Source organism: Plecotus auritus (assembly GCF_963455305.1).
Source record: "Plecotus auritus genome assembly, chromosome: 7".
NCBI classification, from domain to species: Eukaryota; Metazoa; Chordata; class Mammalia; order Chiroptera; family Vespertilionidae; genus Plecotus; species Plecotus auritus.
In genome coordinates, this window is record NC_137774.1 from 73,877,937 (window position 1) to 73,893,497 (window position 15,561).

The following is a 15,561-nucleotide window of genomic DNA, read 5'->3' on the forward strand; positions in this document are numbered from 1 at the left end:
ACACCCCACCTTCTCATTGACCCCCTCCCACTCACTTCCTGACTCTCCAAAGAGGTCATTCCCCTGACTCTGACAGCAAAGACTATTTTTTTTTAGATACTTGAAATACAACTTAATTCTGATTCTAAACGAAAATGAATGGGAATGACAGTAATATACAAGGCTTTGCCACTGAATATTGTGATGTGACTGCAGCACTTTTATATTTGAAGCTCAATAAGGAAACAACTGCATTCCAACAGCTAAATGTGCAGGTCCAAAAAATGAAGGTATTTTTAAACTGCTACATTCACTCCGAAGCCCATTCATCTCCTTCAGCATCCTAAAGGTCAAGCACAGGCTCCGCTTAGCTCCATAATAAAGAGGCAAACACTGACATCACAGGACAGGTGACTATAAAACTAGACTTCTGACATTGGGCTCCAGCTTCCCTTCCTCCCAGGTCATCATCCTCGTCTGGGAGAGCAGTGATCTGGGCAACCTCTGGGTCATGCTCATAAGTGCTGCCAGTGCTGGGTCCCGGACAACCTCTGGTGGGGCAAGAGCAGGCATGGCGGCAAACTCCCAGTTAGGTTCTCCAATTAGTTTTCTAGCAAGCCAGAGGAAGGGCTTTTCAAAGTGGTAGTTACTTTGAGCAGAAATATCATAGTACAGAAGTTCTTCTTTCGGTGGAAGACAACTGATTTTTGCCTTAACTTTCCTAGGCTTAATAGCCACTTTGTAGCCACACAACATGATGGGGATGTTGTCACACACACTTGTAACCAGATCTCTATGCCAGTTAGGCACCTTCTTTTAAGTAACTCTCGAAGTTATATCAGACATTATAATTGCACCCTGGGCTTGGATATAATAGCTGTCTCAGACCGCTGAACTCCTGGCCCCGTGTACCCCACACATTGAACTTAATAGGCCCTCTGTTGGTGTGAAACTGGAGGGGATGGACTTCAACACCCAAGGTGGCTACATACTTGTCAAACTCACCAGATGAGTTTCACCAGTGGAGTTTTCCCAGTCCCATCATCACCAACCAACACAAGTTAGAACTGAATCTGGGGTTCTCCTTGGGAAATCATCATGATGTTACTTTAAGAAGAATCTCCGGCGGGTCTGACTGAAAGCTAGAAAGATGGAAGATTACTTCTCATTTTATATAAATGGAACCAGCCAGCATTTACTCTTTGGCGTCTAGCCTCTTTTCTCAATATTATGTTTAGAGATTCATCCAAATTATTGTCTTTCAACTTTTGAAATAAAATGTTCCTAGATCCCCACATGGTAAAAACTTTACCTTCATTCAACTAATTCTTGGATCTCAGGGATTCTTCATGGGTTCCGCGGGCCGCCTCTTAGGGAACCACGCCCTCCCCAGACTTCTCTCCGCCTACCTCGGAGGTTCGCTGTACGGCTGCGCACAGCGCGCCCGCCGGAGGGAGCGCGGTCACGTGACTGCGGCCAGTCGGCCAAGATGGCTGCCCCCTGCGTGGCTGTGCTAGCGCTGTCTCTAGGGTTGCCGCTGCTGCTGCTGATCGCGTGGAAGCGCTGGCGGCGGGGGCGCACGGCCCGGCACGCGGTCGTCGTGGTGCTGGGCGACGTGGGCCGCAGCCCCCGAATGCAGTACCATGCGCTGTCATTGGCCAAGTGTGGCTTCTCCGTGACCCTCCTTGGGTTCTGCAGTGAGTGCCGGGGATCTGGGAAGGAGGCAGCTCTCTCAGCTTGATCACCTCAGAGGGGCCGGAGCGAGGATGCTCCTTTTCTCTCTCCTCCCTTGGGCAGCTCTCCGAGATGGACGAGCCCACTGTTGTCCTGGACAGCTGTTGCCAGGTTTCTGCTCAGGCTCTGCTGGGTGGGTCTGCATGAACAGTCTAATCGAGCTGTAAACGAGCGCCTGCCATATGCCAGGACAGTGCTAAGCTAATTGAACTCATTGCACAGTTCTCACTTAATCCTCCTCGTAAGTGGAAAGACGGACTGGAACCCAGGTGCGTGTGACTCCAGGGCCAGTATTGGTAACCGCATCTCTGCAGCTCGTCTGAGGAGACAGGCAGCTTGTCTCTTCTGCATTCCTCTTTGCAGAGCTCTGCAGACAAATGTTTTTCATTTGCACAGCATGTCTACTTTTCCCCTCAATGTGCAGCGTCACGCGTGTCTGTTCCTCCATCCTCCTTCATGTTGACATCTTTAAAGGGCAGCTCATTCTATATCAGTGCAAAACCGTAATAAGAGCACTGGTTGCCTTTGGTCTCTGTTTAGAGTCTGCTCTCCGAGGGTGAGGGGGTGGAGTGGGACTTAATAGGAGTCTCCCTGTGATGGGATAATTCCACAATCCAGGGAATCTAGATCAGTTTGAGGGGCTACTATGTGCCAAGTATTGTGTTACCTTATGGTGAATAAGATTCAGGCCCTTCCTCTGTGGGCAGTCTAGTGGAATCTGGACAAGAATTAACCTCATCCTGTGTTCTGGCAATTGAGGAACAGAGAACTGTTTGGAAAAGTCCTATTTTCCAAAATACTCTCCCCTATTTTGCCTGAGCTGGCAAAATAGATTTTAAATTCGATTGTCCTGTCTGGTTCATTAAAGGGAATATTCTTTTCAGACTCCAAACCCCATGATGAGCTCTTGCAGAGTGACAGAATTCGGATTGTGCCTTTGACAGAACTTCAGAGACTTGCAGGTAGGGTGCAGCCCACTCCAGATTTCTCTGACTCCGTGTGTGTGTGTGTGTGTGTGTGTGTGTGTGTGTGTGTGTGTGTCGCGGGAGGGGTGGTGGTGTCTGTAAATTGCCAAGAACTCCTGTGGTAGTGACAGCTATTTTCTGACTTGCAGTTGGGCCACACATTCTTCAGTATGGAGTCAAAGTTGTATTTCAGGCGGTGCACTTGCTGTGGAAGTTGATGTGCAGTGAGCCAGCAGCCTACATCTTTCTCCAGGTATATGTCAGCCCTGCTTCTTCCTGTGAGAATCACAGTTAACAGTTCTCCTTACTTTCCAGCCTTTAAAAATGCACAGGTTGGTAAATAAATTGCACGTCTGTGTGTATAAAATTCTAAGACTATGAATAGGAGACTAGAGTATGTGTCCATTGTATTTATGGTACTCATCCAGTTTATTTTTCTACTAGAGGCCCGGTGCACGAAATTCATGCACTGGGGGGGGGGTCTCCCTCAGCCTGGCCTGTGACCTCTTGCAGTGTGGGAGCCCTCGGGGGATGTCTGACTGATGGCTTAGTCCCGCTCCCTGAGGGAGCGGGACTAAGCCATCAGTCGGACATCCTTAGCACTGCCGCGGAGGCAGGAGAGGCTCCCGTCACTGCCGCTGCACTCACCAGCCATGAGCCCAGCTTCTGGCTGAGTGGTGCTCCCCCTGTGGGAGTGCACTGACCACCAGGGGGCAGCTCCTGCATTGAGTGTCTGCCCTCTGGTGGTCAGTGCGTGTCATAGCGACCGGTTGTTCTGCCTTTTGGTCGATTTGCATATTAGCCTTTTATTATATAGGATGTCATTACAGAAAAGTCTTATATTGTACTTATTACACATCTAAGTGTTTTACATGTATTAACTCATTCAATCACTGACAACAATCTTAAGAAATAGGTTCTAATATTACATTTTAGAGATGAGGAGACCTAGATCCAGAGAAGTTCAGTAAGTAGCCCATTGTTACACAGCTAGGAAGTGCTGGAGGCAGAATTTTTTGTTTTGTCAATCTTCACCCAAGGGTATTTTTTCTATTAAGTTTTGGAGAGAGTGGAAGGGAGGGGTAGAGAGAGAGAGAGAGAGAGAGAGAAACAGCGATTGGTTGCCTCCCGCATGGGCCCTGACCTGGGGCTGAGGATTGAGCCTGGAACCGAGGTATGTGCCCTTGACTGGAATCGAACCTGTGACCCTTCAGTCTGTGGGCCGATGCTGTATCCACTGAACCAGACCAACTAGGGCTGGAGGCAGAATTTGAACTAGGTAGTCAGTCTGGCTCTGGAGTTATGCTCTTAACCTCTCCCCTTCACTTTTTAACATATAGAAACCTTTATTTAAAAATTTTTTTAAAAAATTGATTTTAGAGAGAAAGGAAGGGAGCGAGAGGGATAGAAACACCAATGAGAGAGAAACATCAACATTGATTGGCTGCCTCCTACACGTCCCCCTGCTGGGGATTGAGCCCACAACCTAGGCATGTGCCCAGACCAGGAATCGAACCGGTGACCTCCTGGTGCACAGGTCGACACTCAACCACTGAGCCATACCAGCTGGGTAGAAGCACCTTCATTTACTTGGCTGATGTCCCCTGATTATTTATTTAGTTTTATTTTATGGTAAAAGAGTATCAATGAATATATGTTTTTTGCACAAGTCTGATCTCTTTCTTGGGATAAATTCATAGGAATGGAAGTGCTTGGTCAAAACTGATGCACTTTAAAATGCTGTTGTGTGCTACTGGATAGTCCTAGAGTAAGGCTGGGCCAATTTATTCCCCACCCAAGGGGATGCCTCTTCCCCCACACAATTTTCACCTAACTAAATGTACTTCCTTGATTCAATGACCTTGGATTTTTCAGGTTGGTCAGTTTGTTTCTTTTATGACTTTTTATACCTTTTTTTTAGTGAAGAAGAGGGTCTTCTGGCTATCGATCATGTACGTTGCACTCAGTTTATTGTCAATGATGGTCTGCTTTCCTCTTCATCCAAGTCTCTCTTTTTCCCAGAACCCCCCCGGCTTGCCTGCCATTGCTGTCTGCTGGTTTGTGGCCTGCCTCTGTGGGACCAAGCTCGTCATCGACTGGCACAATTATGGCTACTCCATTATGGGTCTGGTACATGGCCCCAGCCACTGCCTCGTTCTGCTGGCCAAGTGGTGAGGGTCTGGAAGGATGGTGCAGATACCTTCCCTAAACTGTGGTAGGAAGAAGGGCCTGGGTGGAGACTCAGTAAAGCTGCTTCCCTATATACTCTGTGGGGTAAGGGCTAGGCTGGGGAATTGGGCGGATGCTGGTTAAAAGTGATGGAAACAGGCCTAAGCAAAGGACAGCATTTGATGGCTCACGGAACAGAAAAGTCCAGAGAAATGGCTGACTTGAACTCAAAAAGGGTGTTATCAGGACCCCTTTCATCTCTCTTTCCACACTCCCTCTGGGAGGTATTGCTCAGGTTCTGGGAGCTCCCCTTGCTGTTAGCCGCACCCTGTCAGGCTCTGCAGAGAGTGAGCCTCTGATTGGCACCTGCCATCCTGTGACCTCCCACTGAGGCCAGGAGCTGTAGCACCCCATTGCCTCAGGCTTGGCACAGGTGCTCCACTCGGAGAGCTGGGATCCCAGGTGTGCCCAGACCAGATTCCCAAGTAAAACGGGCTGCTGCTGGAAGATAGGGACACAGGCCACAGTTTGCTGTGGCTGATGAGAGGGAAGAAGGGCCTGTGGTAGCAGGTTTGACCAGGGGCAGGAAGAGTTGGTCTGTTCTGAGCCCCAGTATACAACTCTTGCCTCAGTGGGGACTTGCAGCCTCCCCTGATGGGTCATTCTTTGATGGTGGTAACAGCAGTGGTGGCAGCAGTAATTATTGAGCACTTGCTGCATGCCAGGCTCAGTCCGAGTCCTTTATCCCATTCAGTCTACACTGACCCCCTTTTACAAGCCGGGAAATCAAGGTTGAGAACCATTATGTCTCTCATCTCACAGCTAACAAGTGTGTGGACCAAAATTCAGGCCCAGGCTGTCCAATTCCAGAGCTCTCTGCATCCTGAGTTAGCAACAAGCCCTGATACACCAACGGCACCTGAGTCTCATTCCCCCTTTCCGGTTCTCTTTCAGTTCTGCCCTATCATCAAGTTGCAAGCCTTCGTTTGGAGCAAATCTGTTGTTAACGCCTCTCTATCATTTGCTAAACTCCTCTGTAACACATGGGGAGCATCCTCAGCCCCACAGCCTTTGTAGGGAACAGTGCAGGGTAGCTAAAATTTATTTTTTTTTTTTAAATATATTTTATTGATATTTTACAGAGAGGAAGGGAGAGGGATAGAGAGTTAGAAACATCGATGAGAGAGAAACATCGATCAGCTGCCTCCTGCACACCTCCCACTGGGGATGTGCCCTCAACCAAGGTACATGCCCTTGACCGGAATCGAACCCGGGACCTTCCAGTCCGCAGGCCGACGCTCTATCCACTGAGCCAAACCGGTTTCGGCTGGGTAGCTAAAATTTAATAACAGGGACTTTATTGTATTTCTTCTTATGGCAAGAGAGACTGGGTTTTCCCTTCGGTAGCATATATTGTTTCCTTTGAAAGTAATTGTATTTAAGCTGAAAAGTGATACGATGTAAAGAAAGATGTGAAGGAAATAATAGCACAGGTGGAACTCAGTACAAATCCTGGGAAGTTACCTTGCCAGTGACCTGATTTGGGAGACCCCAGCTCTGCAGCCTCTTCTGTATGGGAAGGTTTCCAGTCACATGGTGGTTATGGTTGTGGGGCCTGGTCAGGGCTCCGGGCTGAGCAACACTGTGTCTTTTCAGGTACGAGAAGCTTTGCGGACACCTCTCCCACCTGAACCTGTGTGTGACCAGTGAGATGCGGGAAGACCTGGCAGAGAACTGGGGCATCAAGTAGGGACTTGGGGTGGGGCAAGGAGCCCCAGCTCAGTTGGTCCCAGCTGCAGTGCCTGCTGTGTCATGTTGGCAAGGCATCTGGAAATATCCAGGGGCCTGGGAGATGGTTATTGTCTTGGGAAGCTGAGGGAAGAAGAGTGAGGGAGGAGGAGGTTAGAGTTTCTTTACAGCCAGCCAGATGGTCCAGGCAGTTTTCAAATACACACACACGCATATACACACACACTAGAGGCCCAGTGCATGAAAATTCATGCACTGAAGGGGGTGTCCCTCAGTCCAGCCTGCCTCCTCTCATAGTCCGGGAGCCTTCAGGGGCAGGAGGCAACCTGGCGATCAGGGGAAGGCGACACCCCCATCACACCTCTGCTGCTGCCACTGCCGGCAGCGCAAGCCTTGGCCGGCCCTGGTTACCTGAGCCTCAGGCGGCCCTGGGCAGCTGGGCAGCTGCCATCTGAGGCTTGCCTGTGCCTCAGGCCAGCTCTGGGTGGCTGGGGGGCTGAGAGGACTGGGGGACTCCGGAGGCAGGCCTGTTGCCCTGGCGGGGCTGAGGGTCCTGGGCGCTGCCATCTTGTGGCTGTGGGTGCTGCCATCTTTGAGGGCATGTCAGTCAATTAGCATATTCCCTCCTTATTGGCTGTGGGTGCTGCCATCTTTGAGGGCGGGGCAGTCAATTAGCACATTCCCTCCTTACTGGCTTCGGGCACTGCCATCTTTGTGACAGCGTGAAGGTCAATTAGCATATTCCCTCTTTATTAGATAGGATATTGGTTGATTGATTTCAGAGAGGAAAGAAGAGGGAGAGAGAGATAGAAACATCAGTGATGAGAGAGAATCATTGATTGGCTGCCTCCTGCATGTTCCCCACTGGGGATCAAGCCTGCAACCCAGGCATATGCTGGGAATCTAACTGTGACCTCTGGTTCATAGGTTGATGCTCAGTTGCTGAGCCACACCAGCTGGACTGACCCAGGCAGTTTTGTTAGAACTTCTCTTTCTGATGCCCCAAGTAATTCATAGCTTCTTATTGTCATTGTCTGAGACTTGGATTCCCCAAGTGCCCTTCTTTTTCCAGTTCCTCCTGGGTCTTCTATTCCTTAGGCCCCTCTCCACTCCTAGAGCCTCCCACTGATCTCTTTGCAGAGCTGTGACTGTCTACGACAAGCCAGCATCTTTCTTTAAAGAGACACCCTTGGACCTGCAACACTGGCTCTTTATGAAGCTGGGCCGCACCTACTCTGCACTCAGGGCCAGGTAAGTCTCCTGTCTTCCATCTTCTCTTGTGTTCGCTGCTGTCCTGGCTTCTCCCCCGTCTCTTTGCTGCAGACTTGGGAATCCACTAAATCCATGGGTTGGCTAACTATGGCTCCAAGCCCACTGCCTGTTCATAAATAAAGTTTTATTGGAATGCAGCACATTCATTCATTTATGCATTGTCCACGGCTGCTTTCACACTACAACAGTGGAGCTGTTACAAAAGAGATCAAATAAAAGCTTGAAGTGTTTATTCTCTGGCCATTTAAGGAAATGTTCGTCCTGCTCAAGGCTGTGGGCATCTTACCCTCCTGCCTGCAGGTTTCTGACCCCATGGCAGCGTCTGTGGACCTGTGTGATCTGTGGGGTGTCTCCCAGGGCTCAGGAAAGGCCCTTTAAGCAGCAGTTCACACACCAGTTGTTCGCTCCTTTCAGTAACCTGGGAGCCAGGTGGGAGGTCACAGCATCTTCATCCTAACTTGAGGGAATGACAAGAACAGGAAGCTGGTAAAGGCTGGGGCTGAGTCGGTCTTGTCTGCTATTGTGACCTCAGCACCTACCAACAAGTGAATATTGATACAGAAAGCAAGGCACATGTCTGTGCCCCCCCGGCCTAGGGTTGTAGGGTTGGCTCGGGATGTCTGACATGGCCATACCCTGACCTTTGGGAGCTTCTGGGCCTTGCTCTGGTGGGAGATGGCCATCCTGGGGCCTGTAGGCCTGCTCTGTGGCATCTTATAGGCTCTGTCTCTGCTCCTTCAGCTCAGATCCCTTGGACCCAGCCACAGAGAGGTCGGCCTTCACGGAGCGGAATGCTAACAGCGGGATGGTGACACATCTTCGTGGGCGGCCGGCCCTGTTGGTCAGCAGCACGAGCTGGACAGGTCTCAGGATCCCCCTGTGTACTTGGGGTCTTGTATGAGCACCTGTCTGAGCTGGCATTCTCCTTTCTGCCGGGCCTGTACCCCCCACATATAATTGGGGTGCCCTGAGGCCCTGATGAGAAAGGGGAGGTCATTGAACTGGGTGGGATGGGGGCCAGGGGAAACATTTAGAAACCAGTGTGATACTGTCTCTCTCTTGTAGAGGATGAAGACTTCTCTATCTTGCTGGCAGCGTTAGAAAGTAGGTGTGTGGCTCTGATCAGGAGCTGGGCTTTCCAGGGGCTGTTCAGTTGTGAGGTGCTCACTGAGCCTTGCGTGGTGTCCTCTGCAGAGTGTCCCTTCCCCCAGGGCTGCAGGGTGGGCAGCCTGGGCACTTGGGTGGTGGAGGTGGTGGCTCTGAGTCCCCATTTGGGTCATGGAGTGACTAGGCCCAGAACTGAAGTGCCATCTCTGGGAGAGTGACCTTGTGTCTGGAATTGTCCCTCCGCATTCCCCTCCCCAACCCGTCCCTCACCTGAGTAGATGATCCTGGTCATCATCATGTATTTTCTTAAACACAGAGTTTGAACAGCTGATCCTGAATGGAGAAAGCTTGCCTTCTTTGGTCTGTGTGATAACAGGTACTGCCTGGGACCCTCCATGTTCCTGTATTTGGTTTGGGGGCAAGGAGCGGGGAAGGCATCTGCCTTTCTGGTGTGCCTTTCCTACGTCAGGCACATAATGCTCCTTGTTTCCTTAATCCTCATGGCAGCTCTCTGACGTAGGTTTTTCTACACCTATTTGACAGCAGGGGGAAACAGGCTCAGAGGGGCCTCACTGCAGGGCATAGAGCCTGGATTTGAATCTGAGCTTTTCACTTCTGCAGTGATTTGCAGGTGTTTTTTTTTAAGAGGCCACTGTCTGACATAAAATTGCTTCCAAAGTAGCCCAGTGGGAAGAGAAGCAGAGCTGTGGTCAGAGAAGGAGGGTCCTGGGCCAGGTGTCCCACCTTGTGCACTCCCCTCCTCCTGGCCCCTGGGCTCCCAGGGTTGCAGGAGCCCACTGCACATGCCATGCCACCTGGGACTCCTGGTGAGGCACAGGGCAGTCCATGTGAGAATCGGTGTCTAATTGGCACGCTGGCACTAGGCCAGAGTTTATCCTGGCCACGCTCATAGTCTGCTGGGCACAGGTTGCCATGGCCTCAGTGGTCAGGGTGCACACCCCTGGAGGGTTGTTTCTGGAAGGGGCCAGATGGGAGTTTGATTGGAGCTGGGGAGTGTCGGCTTCCTGCTCACACCTTGGCAGGGGCTTCTCAGGTCTGGGCCATGGGTGGAGCCAGAGGTGGGCCAGTGCAGTAACTCCGATTTTCTCTGCAAGGCAAAGGGCCTCTGAAGGAGCATTACAGCCACCTCATTGGCCAGAAGCATCTCCAGCACATCCGGGTCTGTACCCCATGGCTGGAGGCTGAGGATTACCCCCTGCTTCTAGGTAAGGATGCCTTCCTGGCAGGAGGCCTGAGGGAGTGGGGAGAGGAGCGGGGCTGAGGTTTAAGAGGGGATACTTTAGGGCTGGGGGACATACTTTTTCTGAAAATGACAAGATTGTAAATATTTTACTGGCCTCTGTTGCACATTTGTTTTTGCAACCCTTTAAAAATTAAAAGACATTCTCAGCTCAAGGGCCATACACACATTGGCCTCAGGCTGGGTTGGGCCTTGCCTTGGGCCCTGCTCCAGGGACCACCTGGGACAGAGATGCTGCTTGCCAGAAACCTGTCAGAGGAGCTACTGACTGAACTCCGGGAAGGGAGGCTGTTTCCTGGTGTGCCAGCTCCTCCCTGCCCCGTGGGCTCAGGTGCTGTTTGCCAGGGATTGTAAGAGGGTTATGTCCTCTTAGCCTCCACGCCCTCAATTCAGTCCTGCTCTTCTGTCCAGGCAAGAGGGCTGAGCTGGCTTGGGTTGGGGCCCATTGTTCCCCAAGTGCCGGAGGGCAGTGAAGAGATGAAGGTTAGGCAGTATTGACTTTCCCTTCGAGAATGCCCTCCACTTCTCTTCCCGTCTTCATTACTCTGGGGAGGGCAGAGTTGGCTTGGTACTGATGCGTCTCCAAGGCTCATCTTCCAGCAGCCAGTGAGCAGTCCAGGCAGAGAGCCTATGTAGGCAGGCATTTCCAGCCAGTACTTAGTGATGTGAGCTTGTTTATTTGGCTTTATTTTCACAGCGACAGCTGGTTTTCTGTTGAGTCTCCTGTGGGTTCAAAATTTTTCTAATTATTATGATAAAATATATATAACAAAGTTTGCCATTGGAACCATTTTCCCATTTTACGTGTACATACAACTCAGAGGCATGAATTATGTTCACAGTGTTGTGCAGTCATCATCACTGTTTCCAAAACAGCCTCATCACTCCAAGCAGACACTCTGAACCCATTCAGCATAATTGCGGTGGGTTCTTTTAAAATAAATGGGGGTTAAGTAGGAAAAGGGAGTCCGTTTAAATTAAAATGTTAGTGATAGACAGTTAGTTTTCAGATAGGGCTGAGTGGCCAGGATTGGACACTGCTGTGTCCCCACCCTGCACCGGGATGCTTGGCCGGCTCCAGCCAGTTCTGTGTGGGGTTGGGAGTGTTTCCCACTTCCCACTCCCCACCAGAGGCATGGATCCACAGTCCTTGCAGCATGTGTGGTCAAAGGGAACATGGCCAGTGCTCTGATGGCCCCTCCCCCTGCAGGGTCAGCGGACTTGGGCGTCTGCCTGCACAAATCCTCCAGCGGCCTGGACCTGCCCATGAAGGTGGTGGACATGTTTGGATGCTGCCTGCCCGTGTGTGCCGTGAACTTCCGGTGGTAGGAGCGGAAACTGAATTTTCTGGGAGTTAGGTTCTCAGATCAGCAGCTGAGGGAACCAATGTGGTCAGAGCTGCCCGCACCCCCGCCCCTGCCCCCGCCGCCCCAGAAAGGCTCCTCCTCCCGGTCTGTGCAGCTCAGCCGATGGCCCTGGGGAGTGGGAGTCCTCGGATGGGCTGAGTCCTACTGCAGGAGTTGGCTTCCACCTAGAGCTCATGTTGAAGGAAAACTACCTGTCCTCAATACTCAACTTGGGGCTTGTGCTCAAAGGATAAAGTGGTGGCTGGAATCGCCTGCACAATTTACTTGATTTTATTTCTCTTCCCTTTTGTCTGAGCTCATTTACTCTTACTCAAATTAGTCAAATGAGTGTAATTCTGTCTCCACTCTTCCTGGCAAAGATGGGGGTTTGGAGAGGACAGTGTGAGAAGAGGCTCTAGAAACTGCTTTCCCATGGGCTCAGGAGCCAGCCTCTGGATGGAAATCAGGATGTTAGACCCTTGTGTGAGCTGAGCACTGCACTCTGGGGTTACCCAGAAAAGTCACCCGTAATGTGCTGAGCCTACCTCCAATGGGGTTGCCTTTTACCTTGTTACTCTGCCGTGTCGTTAAAAAAACAAGCAGAACCCACTGAGCGTGTTCTCACTACAAAGAGTATAGAGCAGAAAAGGCTCAGGTCCCTGTTCATTGCTCCCCCCTCCCTGCCGCAACTCCCAAATTGGTTTGGATTTTTGATATGTACCTTCCCAGGTCTATTTTCTATTCAGATGTCAAATCTAAGACCAGATTCATTGGAACTAGACTGGCTGTTCCTGACCCCTAGCTTAGCCGGTGGGTGGGGAGTGTTGGCGTGGGGGTCCGGGTGGGCACCATGGAGTTCTGGTGTCTTCTCCAGGCAGCTCTCAGGCCTCCCTCAATTCTCTCTGCAGCTTACACGAGCTTGTGAAACATGAGGAAAATGGCCTGGTCTTTGAGGACGCAGAGGAACTGGCTGCTCAGCTGCAGGTAGCGTGTCTGCCCCCATGCCAGGGCTTGCAGGGCTTCAGGCTGGCACTGGGCCATGCCCCTGCACTCCTTGGGCCTGTGCTGGGTCTGGGTGAAAAGCAGCAGCGGTCCCAAAGGTTGGGACTCAGTGGACCCGGGGGAATTAAGGCACACCCCACCTGCTGCTGGGTTTATGGAGCTTATACCACGCAGATGATGCACAGGTGGACTGTGTGTCACTTAGGGAGCGACTGGATATCAGGAGGGAGAGTGAGGAGTGAAGGGAGCTTCCTAGACCAGCCTTGCAAGATGGGCGGGAGTCTTCAAAGGATACTTATTTCTTATTACAAAAAGTCATATATCATCATTTTTGATAGTTGAGACATTGGTGGCAAACTTTCTTGAAAGGCCCAGCTAGAAAAATCTGGTGTGATTGTGTTTCAATAAAGCTTTATTTATAAAGACAAGTGGAAGGTCCAATTCAACCCACAGATGACAGTTTGCAAACACTTGACTGACTTAGTGAAACTGGGAAGAACACAAGTGAAACTGTGTTCTTCCCAGTTTCACTTGTTCCCAGCCCATGGGCTGGATGGTGCTGGGCAGAGGCTGAGGGGTGGATGCTCTTGGAGGAAGGAACAGCATGGCAGAGGCTGGGGGCTACTGCCGGTCAGTGTGTGGATGGCGAGCACTGCAGCTTGGCCGAGCTGTCGAGTAGGAGAGTAGGAAGTGGAACATGGCTGGGGTGTGAGGGGTCCCATAAGCTCAGTGAGGGAGGGGCTGGCTAGGCCAGGGAGGTCAGGTTCAGAGATGTTTGAGACCAGTTCCCCACGCTGTGTGGAAACTGGGCAGGCTGGTGCAGGGAGGCCACTGGAGGCTCCCAGCCACTGGTGGTGGTAGTGTGGCCACAGAGGAAGGGTTTCTGAATCACTGGCCGGACAGCTGTGTTTGGGGTGCAGCTTTGTTTGGGGTGAGGCAGAGGTCCAGGCTTCTGGGAATGGGGGTGGGGGTGGCGGGAAGTGGTGATGAGGGAAGTTTTTGTCATTTTTCTTCTAGATGCTTTTCTCAAAGTTTCCTGATCCTGCTGGCAAACTGAACCAGTTCCGGAAGAATCTTCGGGAGTCCAAGCAGCTTCGTTGGGACGAGAGCTGGAAACAGACAGTTCTCCCTTTGCTTGTGGACACATGACCCCTTGGGCCAAAGACTGAACCCCCCTGAGCATGTCCTGGTGTTGGATGTCACAAAGAGGAAGACCCTGAGGTTCATGCAAACCCCTCCCTGCTCTCATAGCCTTCCCACCAGAACCGTGCTCCATGTCCCTCCTCCGGCCTCTTCCAGCTGCTGTCCGTTCCCTGCACAAACTATGTAGAGCAGCACCTCCCAGTGGATGGCAGTTCAAAGGATAGCAGCAGGTGCCACGCACAGGATGAAATTATCCCCCCTCCCCCTTCCTTTAAACTTTATTCAGAAGGCGAATTTTGGCAGTTTCATGACCACTTTGGTCAATAAAAAATCATATGGTTATTTCTAAGTTGCCAAACAGTCTCAATTCAGGACAGAGAGGTGAGTGCAGCAAGAAAGTTTTCATTTAATTGGTGCTGGTATAGATGGCTTCCCATCCCTGGGGATACTCAGTTGCACCTCTATGACAGGGGCGATGCGTTTTTCTCACGCTGGCTGCTCCAGTTTTGGGAGGTCCACTCCACACAGAATCTGCTGGAAGTCTCCTCGCTTCCTGTTTTCTTTGAGAATGATTTAAATACCTCCAGACAGCCAGGCTGTGGGCCTGTGCTCAGAGTGTTGTGTGCATTGGGCTGTCATAGTCAACAACATTAACACATCAGAAATGGAGGAGAACTCCCAAGCCAAAGGGCCACCAATGAAATTTTCAATAAGATGGAGAAGGTTGTCTACCAAGTGAAGTGCTAGTTCCCAATGTTTATTGTCAGAGACCATTTCATTGCTCTTCATGCTTTATGAAGGGTAAAGGGGTTTGGATGATTGGGACAGTTAAGGAGAGAGGATTTGTAATAAGGAAATCTTTACAGAGCCCTGGAGTATGAGTCCCACATCTTCTTAAAGTCGGCGGGGGGGGGGGGGGGGGAGTTGTCTCCCTCGCAACTCAAACTTCGGGAGGGAGCTTCCACGGCTCTACATGTGAGGCTAATCATGTAGCAGGGGATGTGGTGGTTGACACATCTCAACAGCCAGACAGGCTTCCCAGACAAGCTGAGGAAGGGCCAGCCTTCGGCTTGGAATGAACTTATTCTAATGACTGGGAATCTGTGGCCCAGGAAACTAGTTCAGCCTTGAGTCACTTCTCTCTCCTTTTTTTTTTTTTTTTCACTGTTCAACTTTATTTTTTAATTTCTTTATTGATTAAGGTATTACATATGTGTCCTTATTCCCCCATTACCCCCCACCTCCCATTCATGCCCTCACCCCCCTGTTATCTATGTCCATTGATTAGGCTTATATGCATGCATATAAGTCCTTTGGTTGATCTCTCCCTCTTACCCCCACCGTCCCCTACCTTCCCTGAGGTTTGACATTCTGATTGATGTTTCTCTGTCTCTGGATCTATTTTTGTTCATCAGTTTATGTTGTTCATTATATTCCACAAATGAGTGAGATCATGTGATAATTTATCTTTCTCTGCCTGGCTTATTTCACTTAGCATATTGCTCTTCATCTCCATCCATGTTGTTGCAAATGGTAAGAACTCCTTTTTTTCACTGCAGCGTAGTATTCCATTGTGTAGATGTACCACAGTTTTTTAATCCACTCATCTGCTGATGGGCACTTAGGCTGTTTCCAAATCTTAGCTATTGTAAATTGTGCTGCTATGAACATAGGGGTGCATATATCCTTTCTGATTCGCGTTTCTAGTTTCTTGGGATATATTCCTAGAAGTGGGATTACTGGGTCAAATGGGAGCTCCATTTTTAGTTTTTTGAGGAAACTCCATACTGTTGTCCACAGTGGCTGCACCAGTCTGCATTCCCACCAGCAGTGC

General features: G+C 50.5%; 1 protein-coding gene and 1 pseudogene across 2 annotated transcripts; one reads left to right on the forward strand and one right to left on the reverse strand.

The window, feature by feature from the left end:
- Positions 1 to 346: 346 nt before the first annotated feature.
- Positions 347 to 1,079, reverse strand: LOC308252692 (GTP-binding nuclear protein Ran-like; annotated as a pseudogene). The gene has a single exon. The product of its transcript is annotated as a GTP-binding nuclear protein Ran-like (transcript).
- A 387-nt stretch (positions 1,080 to 1,466) lies between these two features.
- On the forward strand, positions 1,467 to 13,903 carry ALG1 (ALG1 chitobiosyldiphosphodolichol beta-mannosyltransferase). Its single transcript, XM_080680802.1, is given in 14 exon segments — positions 1,467 to 1,676; positions 2,598 to 2,675; positions 2,828 to 2,931; positions 4,701 to 4,849; positions 6,504 to 6,593; positions 7,737 to 7,847; positions 8,610 to 8,731; positions 8,934 to 8,972; positions 9,292 to 9,351; positions 10,091 to 10,201; positions 11,447 to 11,561; positions 12,491 to 12,566; positions 13,602 to 13,727; positions 13,730 to 13,903. Coding segments are annotated over 14 exon segments (1,413 nt in total). The 5' UTR covers positions 1,467 to 1,468; the 3' UTR covers positions 13,754 to 13,903.
- The last annotated feature ends 1,658 nt before the right edge of the window (positions 13,904 to 15,561 follow it).